This window comes from Crassostrea angulata, chromosome 3 (assembly GCF_025612915.1).
Source record: "Crassostrea angulata isolate pt1a10 chromosome 3, ASM2561291v2, whole genome shotgun sequence".
NCBI lineage: Eukaryota > Metazoa > Mollusca > Bivalvia > Ostreida > Ostreidae > Magallana > Magallana angulata.
Window position 1 is genome coordinate 45536674 of NC_069113.1, and position 23990 is coordinate 45560663.

The window sequence follows — 23990 nt, forward strand, 5'->3', positions numbered from 1 at the left end:
GATACAAATATAGAAGCGTTGAAATTTCGTTTCTCGGGATAACAGTTTGATGCCGCTGGAGTGGATAACTTTCTTCAATGCAGTTCATTTCGTTTGAAATTTGACAGGCACTTAGATTCAGGTGTGATGGTCAATCCAATAAATTTTTAAAACTGAACTTATTTACAACTTTATTTTACAACGATTGATAAGCAAGTTCTACGACTTATATTAATATCTCTCGTTGGCACGGATGTTAGCGCGAGGGGTCATTGGTGTTGGAAGAAGCCGGAGTACCCGGAGAGAACCCACGTGTCCAAGCGGGCGACCGCCATACCCTATCACATACAACCACTGTCGATCACGGGGATCGAACTTGGGTTGCAGCGGTGAAAAAGGAGTGCATTGTCCACTACGCTACTTGGACACCATACATTTTTGCCAAGTTCTACAGAGTTTTACTGGAGCTGGAATTTTTTTCCGTGGCGTAGTCTAAAACGCGGTCTTGATTAAAGACTATTAAAAATTCTGTCAAACGGTTGTAACACTTTGTAATGTGTTATTTTTAAAAGAAATATTAAATTTCAAGTACAGATATCGAATGTCAAGTTCATATAAGAATTCAATCCTTGTATAAGAGAAGGGAAGGGGGGGGGGGCTAATTGTACACATAACTAAATCGGATATATATTGCATATACTTATAACACATCAGTTCTAAGATGTCAAGGTCAATGTCAGGTCAAGGTCAAACCTAAAAATAGGGAGGGGGTTGTTTGAAAGAGCTAATTGTACATATAAATGAATCTTATATATATATGTTGCAGATACTTGTAACACACCAGTTCTAAGCGGTCAAAGGTCGAGGTCACAAGGTCAAAGGTCAAGGACACACATAAAAAAAGGGGGTGTATTTCGTATGTGTTTGTGAAATCAATGAAATTCAATGGGGAATTACTGCCAATTGGGACTTTGGACCCTTTTGGGATCATAGATTGAAGAAACTTCTAAATGTACTGAAGTGTTATGATGATCAGCTGTTTTGTGTTTATGTTTATGTGTGACGTCATAGCGCGCGACAGGATGTGTAGTGTCGTCTGCGAGGTTAGAGAGACGCCAGGGATCGGTGAGGAAAGACGTTGAGGAATCCTCGGTAATTCGGCCATGCCGTGCGGGATCTAGATATACCTGTGACTGTTGGACCGTCTTTTACTTTCTGTGAACTGTGATCCGTCTGTTAACTGTGATCTTCCTGAGCTGTGAACTGTGATTCGTTCGTGTGCGCGTACCGACCTGTAAAACTGCACCGTCCTGTCGCCATTCAATCAGCTGAGTATCTGTGAAACTTTGTTTAGATTATTTGATTCTGTATTTGTTTATTGTTTGTGTGTTTTGATATATATATATATATATATATATATGTAATCTATAAAATGTGTAAACGTTAATCGTTTTGACTGGTGTCTTTTGTAAGTGTCGCTATATTTAGAATTGGGGAAAGTTTTTAGGCTAATTTTAGATTTTCTAGTTCGGTGCACGTTACAGAAGACATTGGTAAACGTTTCAAGTCTCTTTCTATTATAGTTTCAGAGGAGAAGCGATAACAAGCATTTCGTTCAAAACGGACAATAACTCACTCACTATTTCAAGGTGGGAGCTGAAAGACTACATTTTAAAATATCGTAAGACGTCCTACTATATCCTTGATAAATTTCTCTATATAACCCTAAACAAAAGATATACGAAAACTCATGAATACACAGATTTTCAAATGATCTTGCTTCTTGACCTTTATGTCATTTTGATCCGCCAAGGTAGACGCTTCAATCTCAAGTGGTCCGAAGTCTCTATGAGAAGTAATAAAGAAAGTTGGAAGTGATTTAATGGAAATTTTAATACTTTCAGGGGCAATAACTACTAGAAGGGGGCCCCAGATCCTTTCGGTATGATAGATAGAAGAACCCTCTACGTGTACTTAAGACATTGGTAAAAGTTCCGAGTTTCTATCTCTTATGGTTTCAGAGCAGTAGCGATAATTAGCTTTTCATAAATAGGGGCAAGAACTCTGTAATTTCATTAATTAACGAATTTTTAAATGACTTTGACCTTTGAGCTTTATGTCATTTTGTTTGGCCAAGGTAGACGCTTCCATCCCATGTGGTCCGAAGTCTCTAAGACAATAGTTAAAAAGTGGGAAGTGATTTTATAGAAATTTAAATAGTTTTAGGGGCAATAACTGCTAGAAAGGGGGCTCAGATCCTTTCGGAGTGAATAGATTGAAGAATCCTCTAAGTGTACTGAAGATATTGGTAAAAGTTCCAAGTTTCTATCTCTTATGGTTGCAGAGGAGTAGCGATAACACAAGCTTTTCGTATACAAGGGCATTAACTTTGTAAGTTCTGGGAGTTATCAAGCAAAGGGTCATTTGGTACCAACTTTGAATGGCAACAAAATTTTGAAATAAAGGGAGAACCTGGGGCTTGGCTGGTTTTTTGAGGGGTATAAATTGGTAGAATATTTATTGCATTCATTTTGTGGATAGAGGAGCTCATGTCAATTTCATTGATATATGACACTTTAATACTGGTAGCACTTTTCATCAGATATGGAATGAAAATGCGAAACTGTGGCCAAAATTTTCACTTTCGGTTTTGTGCTTGAAAAGTAGGGTGGGTTTAGAACACGAAATGTCACTCGAAAAGAAGGTGATTGACCCCCAAACAATTTGTGATTATTTGCATGGTTATACATTAAGCTACCAATCCTATGGTAGTTTATGGCAGTTGTTAGGGACTGGAGCGTGGTTCTGGACCCGTGAAAATGTGAAAAAAGGGCAATTTTTCAGAAAATTTTGAGACCGTCCCTGGCTATTCTTTATGGTGCTATATGTAAGTTGTACTTGTTTTATTCTGAAATGTTAAAAAATTCTCAGCCTCGCGTGAAATTCGCGGTAATTTCACTTGCGACACACTTGGCTGTATACATTTCAAGAGTCGGGACCATGTGTCCCCTGCATGCAAACCAATTTTAGCAAATTTAAAAACCCACGGAAAAATTAAATCTCATATATGAGCACTATCTGCCTCACATTTCCTCGACCAAAAAAAACTGTCTCCTGCCACCACAGTACTCAACATTAAACAGACAAGTCGTACATACAATCTTTCGTACCAAATACATGTATTCAAAATAAGATATACAGAAGACATAACAAAATCTTTTTTTTTTTTTAAGTTAGTCGTAATAGAGTTTACGAGTGTCTTGGTCCCTAATCTAAGGTCTCAGCCTCTTTTTTTATTTCCCTGAAAAGAACTTAAGAATATTAAAAAAAATTATTTGAAAATGTTAAGGGCCAGGATCCGGTTGTATCAATATTTAATGGGTAATTAAAGCATTATTAAACTCCATATATTTAATGAGTCATTAATTTCCGTTGTATCAAAGTTTAAATGAACGAATATGTTCATTAAAACTCCATTAAATTCCCATATTTTAATGATGCCAATGGGGCTTCATTAACACTTAATAACGCTAAATAACAATGGTGGCCAACGTGATGTTTCATCAATTAGGGCGAAGAAGAGCCGACAGAGTTTTTCGGGAACGTTTTGTGTGGCGAGGAAATTCGGAGGAGATATCAGTTCAGTAATAATCCATAAAGCAAATTGTGGATATGATTGACCCAGTCCCAAAACCAAGAGATCACAAGCTCTCTCTACAGAGTTACAGGTACATCACTGACTAAAAAACGCCATTTGCACTGTTTGTCAATGGCCTCTGTCAAGCAACAACAAGGGCTAGCTACCATTTGTTTAACTTGATTACGTCACATATATCGTCATTTTTGGTGGCGGATCCTAGAAATTTTTACAGCTGATACTGAAGAATATTGATTTAACTTGTTACACAAAAAATGGAACTCTGCATTTTTTTTCAAATATTCCTACTCGTCTTTATCAATTACACTTTGATTTTGTTTACACTTTGATTTTGTTTACAAAAAAAAGTGACACCGAATTTTATCCACCTTTGTATAAATGATCAACATGACATGCTAAGAACGAAGATTTGCCGGTTTTTTATTAAGCCTACCGGTTATATAATTAATTTAGGAATAAGAAATCATTCTTTGAGTATTATGAGGTGATAATTTTGATCGGGCATGATCAAATCCAATAAAGGGCTTTATTGATCACGACCCCACCAAAATTATCACCTCATAATACTCAAAGAATGATTCCTAATTACTTATATCTATATAAGTTTATGCCATTGTTCGATAAAGTATGAAATATAAATAACCAAACCTCGCTGGCGCCTCAATTATACGTTATTTGAAGTTTTGGCTTTTATAGTACAAAATCGAAACGTAGTGTTATCACAGGCAAAGACACTGGAAAATGTAAATATTTTGATGTAATTTTTACAATATATTTTGTTGTGAAATGTTAAACATTTAAATTATATATAATATAAAACACGTGTCTGCAGACTTGAAAGAATTTTAACTTATGCAATACTGTTGTTATTTATTGTCATTTCTGAATACATGTAGTTTTACGGGGTTATTTTTTCCAAATACTACTTTTACTACTTATAGAAATTTATTGAAGGGGTAAGGTCATGATTTTGGTCAATTTTTTCCCCGTTTTTAAAGCTGCTTAGTCCGATTTTTTTGTAATTACAGTATCATTTTTTTTTCCATACAAATCATTTATCTTACAACGATATGAACTTTCTCCTATTTACACCAGCAGAATCAGTCTCCTTTCAAAGTTAGAAAGATTCAAAGTAAATAAAAATAATTTCTCTTTGGGCAAACGAAAAAACAAACCAAAATGTATCACGGGAATGTTTAGAAAAGGAAACCGCTTGGTTTCGTCCCCCCGAATGATTGGGGTAATTCAACCCGCTTGCTATGCATCGATTGTAAAGAAAGCAGACTTTAGAAATATTAGCGAACAAAACGTACACATGTTGATTTGTAATTTGTCTGATCATTTCGACCTTTATTTAAAGCGATGTCAAATTCGTAATACAACCATACCCGTCTCGTCGTCAGGGGTAAAATTTAACATGAGGCGAAATAACGCAGTACCTTTTAATGTCGTTTGTTTTTGTTAGCAAATTTTGTACGTATTTTTCTTCATTGAAATTTGGCATAATTGACGGGTAAAACTACTGCAATGTCTATTATTATACATATACTAAGCATAGACATCGTTTAAAAGCGTGCATAAAATTTGATATAAAATCGGACCAATTAAGCAGCTTTAATATTACAATACTACAGTAAGGCATATCTAATAGTCAACCAAAATTTGATAAATATATATTAATTTATTGAGTGATATAAGAAACCTAGAATTTAGACAGATTTTCATTTAATAAAGTTGCATCTTTAAAATTCTCTGGGACAGTTTGTTGCTACTGAATTCTTTTTTTTTGCTGTCTGGTGCATATTTGTCCACTTTGTTTTTATTTCTTTAATCGATCGATTTGAAATTCCTAAAGCTGTGACGTGATATTTTCCCATACTTTCTTCTTTTTTTCGCTAGTGATGGTATTCGTAAATTTGCTATTAATTGTGTCGATATTTTATCCTGAAAATGTCGCAGTCATACCTCTTATAGTTTCTGAGATCAGCTCTGCATAAAATAGGTCGTAAATTTTTTTTAAAATCGGCCCTAAATCTCAACCGACAAAATACAATTACATATAAAATTCAGATCGATCACGTCTCGTTGCCTGTAAAAAAAATGTTGACAAATCGCGTGCACAAAATTTGGAAAAAATAAAACAGGTAATCATGATAAGAACAGTACGAAAACAATAAGTTCTTCCGTTTGAAACGAAAGACTTTAATAATTACGTTTTTACGTCCTGGAATTTCATGTACAACTGTAGAAAGAACTTGCATACTATGCAATGAATGAACTATCTCAATGGATTTTAACAATTTCATAGGAAGAGGTTGTTCAATTTAAATCTCGAGTAGACTCCACGTTTTTTTTAAATGATATTTAAAACAGTCATGTGATAAATACCAAGAAGTAAACCAAGAGGGGAAATTCTACTCAAACAGACGCCATGCTGAATCGTAGAGGTTTGTTGTTTCTTTTAAAACTTTTTGTACATGCAATTTTATTTATTTATCGTTGCACATTTAAACAGTTTTTTTTGGATACAATATGTTCATATTGATCAACATCAGTATAAACATTTTTATCCTGGTCAGGTGGGATCAAATTAAGAGTTTCAAAATGTTGGCCAAGTTGCAAGAAACCTTTACATCTATGACGTGTCAACCCATATCTTTTCAAAGCACTATATACCTTCAAAAAATCGGCTGCACTATTTGTGTGTGTGTGTGTGTGTGTGTGTGTGTGTGTATGTCAAAGAGATATTTCTCTTTCAGAATTCCTTCAAGGTGTCTGAGCATGGATCCCCGCAGCTGGGCCACGGATCACAATGTGGTGCCATTTGGAAAAAAAGTATCTACTCCTAAATGCCAAAAGCATTCCTCATTTGCTTTTCTTAATTGTGCAACATGTGCTTCCTCTGAAGAACAACAAGGTCAAAGATCTATTGAAACCATGAAAAATGTCATTCTAAAAGATCTAGAAGAGCTAAAGAAAACCATTTACCCTGAATACGGAAAGATTGAATCTTACATCCTAGATCAACAGACGGATATGAATATAAACTCACAAAATTTGACACAAGAAATCGACCAACATGGGAAACGCTTTGTCGAAGAAATAAATACAATTATTCAAGAACTGAAATCTGACCTTCATGAGATGGAACTAAATCACAAGTATGTCTTACGAAAACAGAAAAATGGAATCAACCGCACCAAATCTGAAATCGAACAAAGAATTGCTTATTTGGATGAGTTACTGAACTCAAATGATGTCAGTAGTGTCTCTGCCTACCAATCTAGAAATGCTGAATTCAAAACTGAGCTTACTAAGCTTACAGTTTCCTTACCATGTTTTACCCCTCACAAAATTAGCAAAGAACAGCTTAACCAACAGTTTGGTTCTCTGTCAGCGTTATCTATCAAAACAGAAGAAAGTGATTGTCCATTGGATTCCCTAGCTGCCGAGTCCTCTTCCCCAGGCAGACCGTTCACTGATGCTCCATTGATCATCGCAGATATAAACACCGACTGTGGAAAATGGAATCTACGCAGTGTGTCCTGTCTCAGTGATGAGGAAATATGGACTTGTGGTGAGGACAACATTATGAGACTCTATAACCTCCGGGGGGAACTATTGAAATCAACCAAAATTAATCCAAGTAACATTCCGCAGGACATAGCGGTAACAAGGCGCGGGAAACTAGTTTATTCTAATTACGAGGAAAGAACTGTGAAGAAAGTGAATAAAAAAAAGAAGACAAAGACGTTCATCAAACTAAAAGAGTGGAGACCTCAAAGTGTCTGTATTACCTCCTCTGGTGACCTTCTGGTTATCATGAACAATGATGAAAATGAACAAACAAAAGTTGCGCGTTACTCTGGCGCCAAAGAAAAACAAAGTATTCAGTATAATGACAAAGGACAACCTCTCTATTCATATGAAGAAGGAAAAAAGATCTATTCATCTGGCTATCGCACAAAATACATCATCGAGAACAGGAATCTAGATATCTGTGTGACAGACTGTAAAGCCCATAGAGTTGTGGTGGTCAATCAGGCCGGAAAACTCCGCTTTACCTACAATGGTTTTTTCAATAACAGGGGATCATTCTATCCACGCGGTATCACTGGAGACAGCCTTAGTCGGATCCTAACAGCAGACTATTACAACAAAAGTATCCACATCTTGGATCAGGACGGACAGTTCCTCCGCTACTTTTACATATGTAGTTTACACCGTCCATGGGGTTTATGTGTGGACACCAGAGACAACCTCTTTGTGGCTGAACACTACACCGGTAAAATGAAGAAAATACAATATTATATGTAAACAAACTGTGTTGCACAAAATGAACATACAGAATTGGTGTAAATGAAATGTACAGAAACTGTGCTTATGTACACCTTTGTTACATGTAAACATGTGTATAATGTTAAAAAAGAATGTCAGTGCTGTATCTTAGATTTAGGCTTTTAATCAGTACTTTGCGTTGTATATATTTTTGTTTGAGGACTTAATGTGACCTTTACATTATGAATACTTAATTAATATTTGCTTGAATACGACGTGCAAACGACTTTATTCAGGATATGAATAAACCAGATATAACATACCAAAACTTAAGTAGATAAAAAAACAATATTAACAACCCTTTGCGAATGTATTACAAATATATATATATATATATAAACTAACAAATAATTAAAAAGTTATAAACCCAAGTATTTAAAATTCCCTTTACCATGAAAAATATAACTTAAGAGGGAACTTCCCAAAGACATTTGAAACGGGGACTCAGAAGAAAAGTGTGAAACCAGCTGTCTACCTTTTCAAATAAAGATATACAGTTCTTTATTATGAAAAAGGACAATAGAAAACTGCCATTTAATTAGTTTGCTATTGAATAAATGCAGCGCTAAAGCTGAGAAAATGAATGACATTGTGGGCATAATGATAAAGAATAAATACACGAAATTTCGATATATCACATTCCTGCCCCTTAAATACAAATATATTTAAAATCTGTTTGTGTATATTATAGGACCAAATTCAAGCGTTGATAATGTGGACATTCTATGTTAAAGGTAAACAGTGTATCGATATATACCTGCATTATGAGTCAACAAACGTAGAAAGTGATTTGTAAACTGGAACTCAGATTTTGTATAAACAGTAGTACTAGAAATACGCAAGTTAAGCATCAAAATGTTACAATGAAATTAGGAAATATATGGTTTAGATTAAGTACACAAAACGTGATTACATCTTTAAGCATTCAAAGAAAAATTGAACATGTATATTGTCATTATTTATTTCCATTTCGTCTAAAAATATTGAAGTCATATCTTTTTTTAGATTCTCTCCTCGGTCTGAGAAAATATTTCAAGGTGTAGTAAGCCACCTTAAGAAAAGTTTCAGGTTACGTACATTTTGTTGAAAAACATCGTACCACACATTTTTAGAAATGTAACATCATACCAATATACCTTAGATGACATTAGTTTACGATAGCCTGCAAGTATTTTAGGAATGAGAGATTGTTCAAAGGTAGATGGAGACTGATAGTCGATGAGTCAGTAAAATTCCCCATTGGTTTCGGTGTAGTTGATTGTTAATAACAAGGACTATTTTCTACAGAAAAAAAATTAACTTAAATAAAATTTAAATTGAAACTCAAAACGAACTAGTAAATTAATTGTTCATAGAACAATTAGAAGCCTTTACACCTTTCGAAATGGTTTTTAAAACTTCCTCAAAATGTATATAAATAAAAAGTAATTAGAGAAAAATCATTTCTGACTCAATTGAAAGAGGAAATAAAAAACGGCAACGACGGGTTTCGAACCCGCGACCAATAGCTTCCAATTCCTGTACCCTTTTTTTGTACACTAACCACGAGGCCACGGCGACTCCCAACAGATGCGTGTTTTCAATTCTATAGGCTGTCAATTGAATAAATGTGATGCGATACAAAACAATACACACCTGTATGGTGTAGATCCGCCGTGTTTACATTTTGAAAAAAAGGGTGATTTGAAATGCATGTGCTCAGAAATCTATTTACTGTCATGCATTTGTGGATTACAGGTACGGAAAATCGGAACTGAATTTAAGGCCAGTCATGTATTTCAGCCAAGTTGGGAAATAAATAAACTGAGAGAAGATGTAAACTAAATTCATATAAAATCGGGGTCTGGGAAGGAAGAGTTATCTTTCGTAGAACTTCAACACATATTGTCACAGGTTGTTGATACAAATGTAAACACAAATTTTCAGTAAAATTTGAGCACGGATTTATTAGATACAAATATAGAAGCGTTGAAATTTCGTTTCTCGGGATAACAGTTTGATGCCGCTGGAGTGGATAACTTTCTTCAATGCAGTTCATTTCGTTTGAAATTTGACAGGCACTTAGATTCAGGTGTGATGAACAATCCAATAAATTTTTAAAACTGAACTTTATTTATTTTACAACGATTGATAAGCAAGTTCTACGACTTATATTAATATCTCTCGTTGGCACGGATGTTAGCGCGAGGGGTCATTGGTGTTGGAAGAAGCCGGAGTACCCGGAGAGAACCCACGTGTCCAAGCGGGCGACCGCCATACCCTATCACATACAACCACTGTCGATCACGGGGATCGAACTTGGGTTGCAGCGGTGAAAAAGGAGTGCATTGTCCACTACGCTACTTGGACACCATACAATTTTGCCAAGTTCTACAGAGTTTTACTGGAGCTGGAATTTTTTTCGGTGGCGTAGTCTAAAACGCGGTCTTGATTAAAGACTATTAAAAATTCTGTCAAACGGTTGTAACACTTTGTATTGTTATACTTTCATGTTAAATACTGAAATCTGATTGGTTAAGACGCAGTTAATAATATTTACTATTACCCTCAGCGTTAGCAACGCACTTGGCAACGGGTAACATTAAAAAATGTTACATGCGCGAAAATTATGCGCGTACGGTTCGCTGTAGAATTCACGTGATTCCTATATACAAGCAGTAAAATTTTCTTAAAAATTTTAAAAAAGATATTCAGTATAACAAAATAAATAGTGCCTGTTTGGGAGGATAACAGTTGAAATTGACACCCCTCGAAAACCATTGTCAACCTCCGCTTCGCGTCGGTCGAGGTCACAAGGTCAAAGGTCAAGGACACACAAAAAAAAGGGGGTGTATTTCGTATGTGTTTGTGAAATCAATGAAATTCAATGGGGAATTACTGCCAATTGGGACGTTGGACCCTTTTGGGATCATAGGTTGAAGAAACTTCTAATTGTACTGAAGTGTTATGATGATCAGCTGTTTTGTGTTTATGTTTATGTGTGACGTCATAGCGCGCGACAGGATGTGTAGTGTCGTCTGCGAGGTTAGAGAGACGCCAGGGATCCGTGAGGAAAGACGTTGAGGAATCCTCGGTAATTCGGCCATGCCGTGCGGGATCTAGATATACCTGTGACTGTTGGACCGTCTTTTACTTTCTGTGAACTGTGATCCGTCTGTTAACTGTGATCTTCCTGAGCTGTGAACTGTGATTCGTTCGTGTGCGCGTACCGACCTGTAAAACTGCACCGTCCTGTCGCCATTCAATCAGCTGAGTATCTGTGAAACTTTGTTAAGATTATTTGATTCTGTATTTGTTTATTGTTTGTGTGTTTTGATATATATATATATATGTAATCTATAAAATGTGTAAACGTTAATCGTTTTGACTGGTGTCTTTTGTAAGTGTCGCTATATTTAGAATTGGGGAAAGTTTTTAGGCTAATTTTAGATTTTCTAGTTCGGCGCACGTTACAGAAGACATTGGTAAACGTTTCAAGTCTCTTTCTATTATAGTTTCAGAGGAGTAGCGATAACGAGCATTTCGTTCAAAACGGACAATAACTCACTCACTATTTCAAGGTGGGAGCTGAAAGACTACATTTTAAAATATCATAAGACGTCCTACTATATCCTTGATAAATTTCTCTTTATAACCCTAAACAAAAGATATACGAAAACTCATGAATACACAGATTTTCAAATGACCTTGCTTTTGACCTTTATGTCATTTTGATCCGCAAAGGTAGACGCTTCAATCTCAAGTGGTCCGAAGTCTCTATGAGAAGTAATAAAGAAAGTTGGAAGTGATTTAATGGAAATTTTAATACTTTCAGGGGCAATAACTACTAGAAGGGGGCCCCAGATCCTTTCGGTATGATAGATAGAAGAACCCTCTACGTGTACTTAAGACATTGGTAAAAGTTCCGAGTTTCTATCTCTTATGGTTTCAGAGCAGTAGCGATAATTAGCTTTTCATAAATAGGGGCAAGAACTCTGTAATTTCATTAATTAACGGATTTCCAAATGACTTTGACCTTTGAGCTTTATGTCATTTTGTTTGGCCAAGGTAGACGCTTCCATCCCATGTGGTCCGAAGTCTCTAAGACAATAGTTAAAAAGTGGGAAGTGATTTTATAGAAATTTAAATAGTTTTAGGGGCAATAACTGCTAGAAAGGGGGCTCAGATCCTTTCGGAGTGAATAGATTGAAGAATCCTCTAAGTGTACTGAAGATATTGGTAAAAGTTCCAAGTTTCTATCTCTTATGGTTGCAGAGGAGTAGCGATAACACAAGCTTTTCGTATACAAGGGCATTAACTTTGTAAGTTCTGGGAGTTATCAAGCAAAGGGTCATTTGGTACCAACTTTGAATGGCAACAAAATTTTGAAATAAAGGGAGAACCTGGGGCTTGGCTGGTTTTTTGAGGGGTATAAATTGGTAGAATATTTATTGCATTCATTTTGTGGATAGAGGAGCTCATGTCAATTTCATTGATATATGACACTTTAATACTGGTAGCACTTTTCATCAGATATGGAATGAAAATGCGAAACTGTGGCCAAAATTTTCACTTTCGGTTTTGTGCTTGAAAAGTAGGGTGGGTTTAGAACACGAAATGTCACTCGAAAAGAAGGTGATTGACCCCCAAACAATTTGTGATTATTTGCATGGTTATACATTAAGCTACCAATCCTATGGTAGTTTATGGCAGTTGTTAGGGACTGGAGCGTGGTTCTGGACCCGTGAAAATGTGAAAAAAGGGCAATTTTTCAGAAAATTTTGAGACCGTCCCTGGCTATTCTTTATGGTGCTATATGTAAGTTGTACTTGTTTTATTCTGAAATGTTAAAAAATTCTCAGCCTCGCGTGAAATTCGCGGTAATTTCACTTGCGACACACTTGGCTGTATACATTTCAAGAGTCGGGACCATGTGTCCCCTGCATGCAAACCAATTTTAGCAAATTTAAAAACCCACGGAAAAATTAAATCTCATATATCAGCACTATCTGCCTCACATTTCCTCGACCAAAAAAAACCTGTCTCCTGCCACCACAGTACTCAACATTGAACAGACAAGTCGTACATAAAATCTTTCGTACCAAATACATGTACAGTACCCGCAACGTTATTTTTTACAAGATAAACGATAGGATAGGATTCACGCACGATAGGATAGCATTAACGCACGATAGAACAGTATACACGCACGAAAGGATAGGATTAACGCACGAAAGAACAGTATACACGCACGATATGAGAGGATTGATACACGATAGGAAAGGATAAACGATGTTCATGATAAACGTATGATCGCTTTAAACGATATTTACGAACAATTGCCGAGTTGTTAATCATCGCTGCATCATTTATAGAATGTATAAAAATGACCAGTTAATTTTTTTACAGCTAAAATTATGAGCTTCAATGATCAATAAATTTCTGTATTGTTAAAATTATTTTCATTACCGAACACCCTAGCCGTCGCCGCGAATATTTCAGCCCGAGATTAAATCACTCGGAAAATAGCGGGTTTAATTATATAAATCCAACTCATGTATAAAGTAAATATAAACTCTATCATAAGTACATTTCTTTCTGTATAAGAAAACATTAAAAACGAATTATTACAGACAAGTTAAATAAATATTTACGTAGATACACATTCTGCATACGATTTGTTAACATTGTTTTCATTATCACACACGGTCATACTAAAACACGCCTGCCTACGCCTGCCGGTGAAAACACGCCTGCCGAGAGAAAACCGCACGCCTGCCGTTTACCTGATGGATTATTTTAATATTTTCTTTGATATTTTATTTAACTTAACTAAATTAAGTATCATAACAACAAAAAGTTGACTTTAAATTGATTATTTAGCACAAAATTAGCAAAAATGTTCAATGTTGGTAAAGATAGATAACTCTTACGTAGAATTCATACGCCTGCCGAGGAAATCTAGACGCCTTCCGTTTATTTGATGGATTATTTTACTTTTTTCTTTGATATTTTATTTCTTTTTACTAAATAGATGATAATAGAAATCAAAAGTTGATTTTATATTAATTAATTAACACAAAATAAGCAAAAATCGAGTAAGCTGATCGCTCTTACGAAGAAATCATACGCCTGCCAAGAACATGTATACGCCTGCCGTTTATTTGATGGATTATTTTTATTATTTCTTTGATATTTTAGTTTACTTAGCTTAATAATTGATAACAGAAATAAAAAGTTGACTTTAAATTCGTTAATTAACACAAAATTGGTAAAAATCGGTAAAATAGATAACTCTTACGCAGAATGCATACGCCTGCCGAGAAAATCTATACGCCTGCCGTTTATCTGATAATTTTTTTTTCTTGGATATTTTATGTTTCCTAACTAAATACATGATCAAAGAAATAAAGGGTTATTTTGTATTTGCTGTTTAATGAAAAATATTATTAAAAATGTTCAAATTCTGTAAAGAAGACAAAGAGTTCTTACCCTGCTTACGCCTGCCGAGACACTGAGTTGTAAGCCTGCTGATATAATCATTTATCCATGTCTTCTATTTTTATTTCTTGAAAAACTTCAGCTTTTTACATAGTTATCGTTATACTGTATAAGTGTTTTCATACCCTTATTCTTGTGTTGCAATTAATTAAAGATATATTACAAACTCGAATCAGGGACATATGTACTGTTATAATATACATGAACATGACTTTTGTATGTCTCTGCTCGAATTTTAAGATTAAAGATGGTCTCTAGTTTTTCGAAGAACCCTTAAATTATGCATGTATTTTACGTATAATCGAATTATATTATGTTATATATTCATACGATCTAAAAGAGGTGTCTGAAATAAGAAGGAAAGTATACTGATGTGAATATATATAATTAATGCACTGTTATACTAAGTTCAGAAATACGTATGGAGTCAAACTGTAAATACTGTGTTGGGTGAACATGTAAATACAAAATTCAAGACATGTAATGGAAATTAATATTTACACCAACTCAATTAATTCAAAAGATGCAATTCGACAATTTCATTTCTTTAGAGAAGTGGACTGGCATAACCTTTATCCGTGTATGAAGGCTACATAATGTATTTCTTAAACAAACAGGCTAGCGTACTTAAATTGTGTAAGCATTCCAGATTTTATAAATAGTAATGCTCCTAAATTATTAATTCTAGTAAATGTATATGGGGAAAGGTTAGACTTTTAAAGCAAAGTGCATTTACAATTTCGTACACAATTAGTTCTGTACAATGTTTGTAACTGTTTACATCTTGAAAACTTTTTCATCTCAAGACATTCACTGCCTAGTTCACCAAACTATATCTAAATCTCTAGATTCTGATTCTGTTTCGCTGCGTTTTTAAAATCAAATATTTACATGTACAGGACATTCATAAGCCTGTAGCAAAAGTTTACATTGCATGATATCAGTGTAGCGGATAATTATCCATTCAAGGGAAAGAGGGGTATGGGGGTATCAGTTTGAATATTTAAAAAAACCCGGCTTTTTCTAACAAGAAAATCTAACATAGACTCAATCATACCCCACTATAGACTTTTGAAACCCATACACGCTTAACCTTCCAGTGATGACTTATTCTGTTCGTAGAAGACTTATAGAGCATGCAATTACCAAATCAAAGCAGAACTCTGTAGGTTGATTCAATATTCACAATCAATATACTGGTATAATTATTGCAGCTTCATGTTCAGTATATGCTTTATTTATTTTATTTTATTTCATTCAGTATTAAGTTCGTTTCATTTTCCCAAGCTGATGAAAATGTGACCGGGTTAAAATTTTACGATTTATGGTCTCAGTTTTTAATGGAGAAAAAAAAAAACCCTGGTTTAACGTTGTAAAGTGATTCAAATCATGTAAATATTCTTGGTTATTATATAAGCCTGGACTGTCTCGTAAATAATAATGAATGATAATTTCCCCTACAAAATAAGTTTTGTTTTTCTGTATATTTTATAAGCTTCTCGAGGATATACATCGTCGGATACCCACGGGTGATCGCGTCTTTTACTTACTGATAAGTAGGTATAAGTTCAAAGGCTATACATAGTATCCATACTTAGGAAGATCGACTCGTTCATAACTATTTTTCTCAGTCACCTAAAACACATGAGAGAGAGAGAGGGGGGGGGGGGCTTGTGTACAAGGGGTGTGCTTCACGGTCGTCTTCCAATATACAGGTAGGTAAGGTCTAGTGTTTCTTAATAGACAAAAACCCGTTCAATTCACACAGAATACACAGGAAACTAACACGTGTATGTATACACGTGTATCAGTAGAGCAACGATCATTAGTTATCTTTGGATATATATGTAGCCCCAACCCCGATTCGCCCAAAATATTATAGCAAAGAACATGAGTAAATTATTTTGTTATTCGTACATGATTTGTAATAAAATGAGATAAAAATACATTAATTTGTATGTGCATGTTCAGATTGTGGTCCCGTTTTTTTATTTACAAAACTGTGAGTGTAACCGTTTGAGGGATAGTGAAGTGAATGATATTGTAAGCCGTATGGTATGATTATATATGTTACATTAAAGTTTTAAAATTCAGAGAATTTAAAACTATCTATAACTTGTTAAAGATAGTTTTAAATTCTCTGAATTTTAAAACTTTAATGTAACATATACACTGAAGAATCAATAATTACGAATGCATGCATTATTCTTTCTTTTTTTTTTATCAAAACCTCCACGACCTACGATTAATTATAGTCAGTATGGTTGATTAATATAAAAATTGTCGGGAAGATATTTTACGTTCATTAAATTCAAAGACAACCGATCTGGATAGAATATCGGGTTCATTTTTGACTCAGAAAATTTTTACTCATGAAATAAATTAAAACCGAAAAAAAAAACCACCACGTTCAGATGTCGAACATTTGGAATGTGAATGTCTTACGCTTACCGACTCGCTGCAGTCTTCTCCATATTTTTATTGATTTTTTTTATTGAAAAATACATGTACTAGAACAGTTGAACGCAGGTGCAACTACATTTATCATTATTTTTTTCTCTTGATATTTGAATTGTTTCCGTTAATGAAGAGAGAAAGAAAGAGAGGGCAGTGGATGGAAAAGACGGAGAGAGGAGAGAGAGAGAGGAAGTGAAAGAAGGAGAGGACACAAAGATAGAGGGAGAGAGATAGAGATGCAAGAAAACAGCTTATTTTCTTCCTTTAACACGCAAACACGCAAACAACTATATACACGTATGTACACGCCACATTTCTAAAGCCCTCTCCTTTCTCATAAGGGTTTCCATATATAGCAGTGGCGTCGGAAGCAAATTGAAAGGGGGGGGGGCTCCCCCCCCCCCCCCCCCCCCCCCCCGGTTCCGACGCCTTTGTATAGGAAAACACAATTTCTGTTGGTTAACATTTTTAAAACACGATTTTTTTATCCAGTATTTAGACAAACTTTAAACAGGATTGGTCTATAGATCATACTTGATCGTGGAACAGTATGATAGATCGGCCCTGTGATCAGTAAGCTGTCGTAGATTAGGATATTTCAATATCAATGTTCCTGCTAACAATAACAATGTTAGTATAACTCATTAACGTCCATCAAATATTTATATCAGTCACCATTCATTAATTTTTGGGGGGTAGATCTAAGAATTTTTCTTTGGCTTTGTAAATGTAAACACGATAGGATAAACGGAAGAATTGTTGAAATTAAACGATAAACCTGATAGGATTAACGCACGATAGGATAGGATTAACGCACGATAGAACAGTATACACGCACGATAGGATAGAATTAACGCACGATAGAACAGTATACACGCACGATACGATAGGATTGATACACGATACGATAGGATATGATTGTAAAAAATAACGCTGCGGGTACTGTATTCAAAATAAGATATACAGAAGACATAACAAAATCTTTTTTGGTTTTTTTAAGTTAGTCGTAATAGAGTTTACGAGTGTCTCGGTCCCTAAAGAAAGGTCTCAGCTTCTTTTTTTTTTATTTCCTTAAAAAGAACTTAAGAATATTAAAAAAATTATTTGAAAATTTTAAGGGCCAGCCCTGTAGTTCCTTAATGGGGACACGCAATGCTGTTTAGATAGGTGATATCGCTGCGAATGATCATTGCATACATATTCTCTTCTACAATGCTTAACAAAATATGTCTCCTCCAGATATAATGAGTCAAAGTTTAAGGACTCTGGCCCCTTAAAATCCCTAATTACGTAATTAATTGACGTGGCATAGATTTTTTCTTTATAGATATTGTAACGAACAACAACTTTGTTTCTATAATGCATTACAAAATTTTTATCGTTTTTAAGCTATTTTTAACATAGATTACGAATGTCTTGGTCCCTAATTAAAGAGGACAGCCCTTTTTTCATGATTTTGTAGGAAAGAATTTTTAATTCTCTACCACTTTTGTTATATATATCTTAACAAATTATCAACTGATAATACGACGAAGACGAAAACGTACACAAATTGTGACACAAAACTTCAAACTACAGACTACCTATCCTGAAAATGTCATATCTCTGATAGTTTCTGAGATCAGCTTTGCATAAAATAGGTCGTAAAAATTTTTTAAAATCGGCCCTTAATCTCAACCGACAAAATACAATTACATATAAAATTCAGATCGATCACGTCTCATTGCCTGTAAAAAAATGTTGACAAATCGCGTGCACAAAATTTGGAAAAAATAAAACAGGCAATCCTGATAAGAACAGTACGAAAACAATAAGTTCTTCCGTTTGAAACGAAAGAACTTAATAGTTACGTTTTTACGTCCTGGAATTTCATGTACAACTGTAGAAAGAACTTGCATACTATGCAATGAATGAACTATCTCAATGGATTTTAACAATTTCATAGGGACAGGTTGTTTAATTTAAATCTCGAGTAGACTCCACGTTTTTTTCAAATCATATTTAAAACAGTCATGTGATAAATACCAAGAAGTAAACCAAGAGGGGAAATTCTACTCAAACAGACGCCATGCTGAATCGTAGAGGTCTGTTTTTTCTTTTAAAACTTTTTGTACATGCACTTTTATTTATTCATCGTTGCACATTTTAAACAGTTTTTTTTGGATACAATATGATCATAATGATCAACATCAATATAAACATATTTATGCTGGTCAGGTGGGATCAAATTAAGAGTTTCAAAATGTTGGCAAAGTTGTAAGAAACCGTTACATCTATGACGTGTCAACCCATATCTTTTCAAAGCACTATATACCTTCAAAAAATCGGCTGCACCATTTGTGTGTGTGTGTGTGTGTGTGTGTGTGTGTCAAAGAGATATTTCTCTTTCAGAATTTTAATAAAAACTTCCCTTCAAGGTGTCTGAGCATGGATTCCCGCAGCTGGGCCACGGGTGTGCTACGAAGCCATCTCTGTGAGACCACAGCCACCCCTATGTACTGTGAGATTTGTGACATACAACTGTGTAATGATTGTGTGGGAAAACATCTCTCAGATCAATCCAAAGATCACAATGTGGTGCCATTTGGAAAAAAAGTATCTACTCCTAAATGCCAAAAGCATTCCTCATTTGATTTTCTTAATTGTGCAACATGTGCTTCCTCTGAAGAACAACAAGGTCAAAGATCTATTGAAACCATGAAAAATGTCATTCTAAAAGATCTAGAAGAGCTAAAGAAAACCATTTACCCTAAATACGGAAAGATGGAATCTTACATCCTAGATCAACAGACGGATATGAATATAAACTCACAAAATTTGACACAAGAAATCGACCAACATGGGAAACGCTTTGTCGAAGAAATAAATACAATTATTCAAGAACTAAAATCTGATCTTCATGAGATGGAACTAAATCACATGTATGTCTTACGAAAACAGAAAAATGGAATCAACCGCACCAAATCTGAAATCAAAGAATTGCTTATTTGGAAAAGTTACTGAACTCAAATGATGTCAGTAGTGTCTCTGCCTACCAATCTAGAAATGCTGAATTCAAAACTGACCTTATTAAGCTTACAGTTTCCTTACCATGTTTTATATCTCACAAAATTAGCAAAGAACAGCTAAACCAACAGTTTGGTTCTCTGTCAGCGTTATCTATCAAAACAGAAGAAAGTGATTGTCCATTGGATTCCCTAGCTGCCGAGTCCTCTTCCCCAGGCAGACCGTTCACTGATGCTCCATGGATCATTACAGATATAAACACCGACTGTGGAAAATGGAATCTACGCAGTGTGTCCTGTCTCAGTGATGAGGAAATATGGACTTGTGGTGAGGACAACATTATGAGACTCTATAACCTCCGGGGGGAACTATTGAAATCAACCAAAATTAATCCAAGTAACATTCCGCAGGACATAGCGGTAACAAGGCGCGGGAAAATAGTTTATTCTAATTACGAGGATAGAACTGTGAAGAAAGTGAATAAAAAAAGAAGACAAAGACGTTCATCAAACTAAAAGAGTGGAGACCTCAAAGTGTCTGTATTACCTCCTCTGGTGACCTTCTGGTTATCATGAACCATAGGCGTCGGAAGCAAATTGAAAGTGGGGGGGCTAGACTAATCCTCAGAAATATTGAGAAAAAAGTTCTTCCCAAAATCATGGAAATCCTAATCCGTGGGGGGGGGGGGGGGGGGGGGGAGTAGGGGGGGGGGAGTATACTATACTTCCAAAAAAAAATTTACTTACCCAAATTTTTTTTTCTCCAAAATCATGAAATTCCTAATCCGTTGGGGGGGGGGGGGGGGGGGGGGGCTAGTATGCTTCTGAATCTAACCTCTCAATCTTTCAAGGTAAATTTAGGAACAATAGTCTTTCCTGCGAGAAAAAGTGGGGGGGCTGAACCCTCTATCATGCTATGTTTATAATGGTTAGGTATAACTTTGCAAAAAAAGTGGGGGGCTAAGCCCCCCCTAGCCCCCCCCGGTTCCGACGCCTATGTGAACAATGATGAAAATGAACAAACAAAAGTTGCGCGTTACTCTGGCGCCAAAGAAAAACAAAGTATTCAGTATAATGACAAAGGACAACCTCTCTATTCATATGAAGAAGGAAAAAAGATCTATTCATCTGGCTATCGCACAAAATACATCATCGAGAACAGGAATCTAGATATCTGTGTGACAGACTGTAAAGCCCATAGAGTTGTGGTGGTCAATCAGGCCGGAAAACTCCGCTTTACCTACAATGGTTTTTTCAATAACAGGGGATCATTCTATCCACGCGGTATCACTGGAGACAGCCTTAGTCGGATCCTAACAGCAGACTATTACAACAAAAGTATCCACATCTTGGATCAGGACGGACAGTTCCTCCGCTACTTTTACATATGTAGTTTACACCGTCCATGGGGTTTATGTGTGGACACCAGAGACAACCTCTTTGTGGCTGAACACTACACCGGTAAAATGAAGAAAATACAATATTATATGTAAACAAACTGTGTTGCACAAAATAAACATACAGAATTGGTGTAAATGAAATGTACAGAAACTGTGCTTATATACACCTTTGTTACATGTAAACATGTGTACAATGTTAAAAAAGAATGTCAGTGCTGTATCTTAGATTAAGGCTTTTAATCAGTACTTTGCGTTGTATATATTTTTGTTTGAGGACTTAATGTGACCTTTACATTATGAATACTTAATTAATATTTGCTTGAATACGACGTGCAAACGACTTTATTCAGGATATGAATGAACCAGATATAACATACCAAAACTTAAGTAGATAAAAAAAACAATATTAACAACCCTTTGCGAATGTATTACAAATATATATATATTTAAACTAACAAATAATTAAAAAGTTATAAACCCAGGTATTTAAAATTCCCTTTACCTTGAAAAATATAACTTAAGAGGGAACTTCCCAAAGACATTTGAAACGGGGACTCAGAAGAAAAGTGTGAAACCAGCTGTCTACCTTTTCAAATAAAGATATACAGTTCTTTATTATGAAAAAGGACAATAGAAAACTGCCATTTATTTAGTTTGCTATTGAATAAATGCAGCGCTAAAGCTGAGAAAATGAATGACATTGTGGGCATAATGATAAAGAATAAATACACGAAATTTCGATATATCACATTCCTGCCCCTTAAATACAAATATATTTAAAATCTGTTTGTGTATATTATAGGACCAAATTCAAGCGTTGATAATGTGGACATTCTATGTTAAAGGTAAACAGTGTATCGATATATACCTGCATTATGAGTCAACAAACGTAGAAAGTGATTTGTAAACTGGAACTCAGATTTTGTATAAACAGTAGTACTAGAAATACGCAAGTTAAGCATCAAAATGTTACAATGAAATTAGGAAATATATGGTTTAGATTAAGTACACAAAACGTGATTACATCTTTAAGCATTCAAAGAAAAATTGAACATGTATATTGTCATTATTTATTTCCATTTCGTCTAAAAATATTGAAGTCATATCTTTTTTTAGATTCTCTCCTCGGTCTGAGAAAATATTTCAAGGTGTAGTAAGCCACCTTAAGAAAAGTTTCAGGTTACGTACATTTTGTTGAAAAACATCGTACCACACATTTTTAGAAATGTAACATCATACCAATATACCTTAGATGACATTAGTTTACGATAGCCTGCAAGTATTTTAGGAATGAGAGATTGTTCAAAGGTAGGAGGAGACTGAAATATAGAAGCGTTGAAATTTCGTTTCTCGGGATAACAGTTTGATGCCGCTGGAGTGGATAACTTTCTTCAATGCAGTTCATTTCGTTTGAAATTTGACAGGCACTTAGATTCAGGTGTGATGAACAATCCATTAAATTTTAAAACTGAACTTTATTTATTTTACAACGATTGATAAGCAAGTTCTACGACTTATATTAATATCTCTCGTTGGCACGGATGTTAGCGCGAGGGGTCATTGGTGTGGGAAGAAGCCGGGATACCCGGAGAGAACCCACGTGTCCAAGCGGGCGACTGCCATACCCTATCACATACAACCACTGTCGATCACGGGGATCGAACTTGGGTCGCAGCGGTGAAAAAGGAGTGCATTTTCCACTACGCTACTTGGACACCATACATTTTTGCCGAGTTCTACAGAGTTTTACTGGAGCTGAATTTTTTTCGGTGGCGTAGTCTAAAACGCGGTCTGGATTAAAGACTATTAAAAATATTCTGTCAAACGGTTGTAACACTTTGTAATGTGTTATATTTAAAAGAAATATTAAATTTCAAGTACAGATATCGAATGTCAAGTTCACATAAGAATTCAATCCTTGTATATAAAAGAAGGGAAGGGGGGGGGGGCTAATTGTACACATAGCTAAATCTGATATAAATTGCATATACTTATAACACGTCAGTTCTAAGATGTCAATGTCAGGTCAAGGTCAAACCTAAAAATAGGGAGGGGGTTGTTTGAAAGAGCTAATTGTACATATAAATGAATCTTGTATATATATATATATATATGTTGCAGATACTTGTAACACACCAGTTCTAAGCGCACAGGGCGAAAAACCATCTTTAAGCAAGTCCTTAAAGGTGGCTTAAAGGTGACTTAAAGGAGCTTAAAGGCTATACAACCTTTAAGCCGCCTTTAAGTCACCTTTAAGCAAGTGCTTATAGGTCCTTAATGTCCGAACTTCTTTAAGCCACCTTTAAGCCACCTTTAAGCATCTTTAAGTGGCATTTACGCTCTCTTTACACTGCCTTTACACTGTCTTTAAGTGGCCTTTAAGTCAATATTGATCAAGCTGAACAATAAAAACATATATTAAATGCAAAAGCTCTTTTATAGAGATGGGAGGGGGTCATCCGAGTGATAATATAATTTCCACGGAAGGGGGGGGGGGGGTGTTCCAGGCGGTTTTAATCGTCGCTCCATTAAACACAGATCGCTATCATCAGCACCGCTCCGATGGACACAGATTGCCGTTATAAAATTCTTTATAATTTTTGGGGGGTTTCAAAATTATTGTAGGGATGAGCGCAGTCTCTGTATCTTAATATGTGCATAAAACTAATTAAA

The 23990-nt window shown here is 35.3% G+C and overlaps 2 protein-coding genes across 2 annotated transcripts; both read left to right on the plus strand.

Moving 5' to 3' along the window:
- Positions 1-6418: 6418 nt before the first annotated feature.
- LOC128176918 (uncharacterized) lies at positions 6419-7954 on the plus strand. The gene has a single exon (XM_052843439.1). It carries the CDS (start codon positions 6419-6421, stop codon positions 7952-7954), a length of 1536 nt encoding a protein of 511 aa, XP_052699399.1.
- An 11385-nt stretch (positions 7955-19339) lies between these two features.
- Positions 19340-21410, plus strand: LOC128176919 (uncharacterized). The gene is made up of 4 exons (XM_052843440.1): positions 19340-19833; positions 20028-20337; positions 20409-20490; positions 20917-21410. The coding sequence occupies exons 1-4, from the start codon at positions 19340-19342 to the stop codon at positions 21408-21410; spliced, it is 1380 nt and encodes a 459-aa protein (XP_052699400.1).
- The last annotated feature ends 2580 nt before the right edge of the window (positions 21411-23990 follow it).

What these genes read in the sequence shown, in the direction of transcription:
- LOC128176918 (XM_052843439.1), top strand. Translation starts at nt 6,419, where the DNA reads ATGGATCCCCGCAGCTGGGCCACGGATCACAATGTGGTGCCATTTGGA.
- LOC128176919 (XM_052843440.1), top strand. Translation starts at nt 19,340, where the DNA reads ATGGATTCCCGCAGCTGGGCCACGGGTGTGCTACGAAGCCATCTCTGT. An exon ending in GAGATGGAACTAAATCACAT is followed by an intron (nt 19,834 to 20,027) that starts GTATGTCTTACG and finishes TCACAAAATTAG; the next exon opens with CAAAGAACAGCTAAACCAAC. An exon ending in TGGTGACCTTCTGGTTATCA is followed by an intron (nt 20,491 to 20,916) that starts TGAACCATAGGC and finishes CCGACGCCTATG; the next exon opens with TGAACAATGATGAAAATGAA.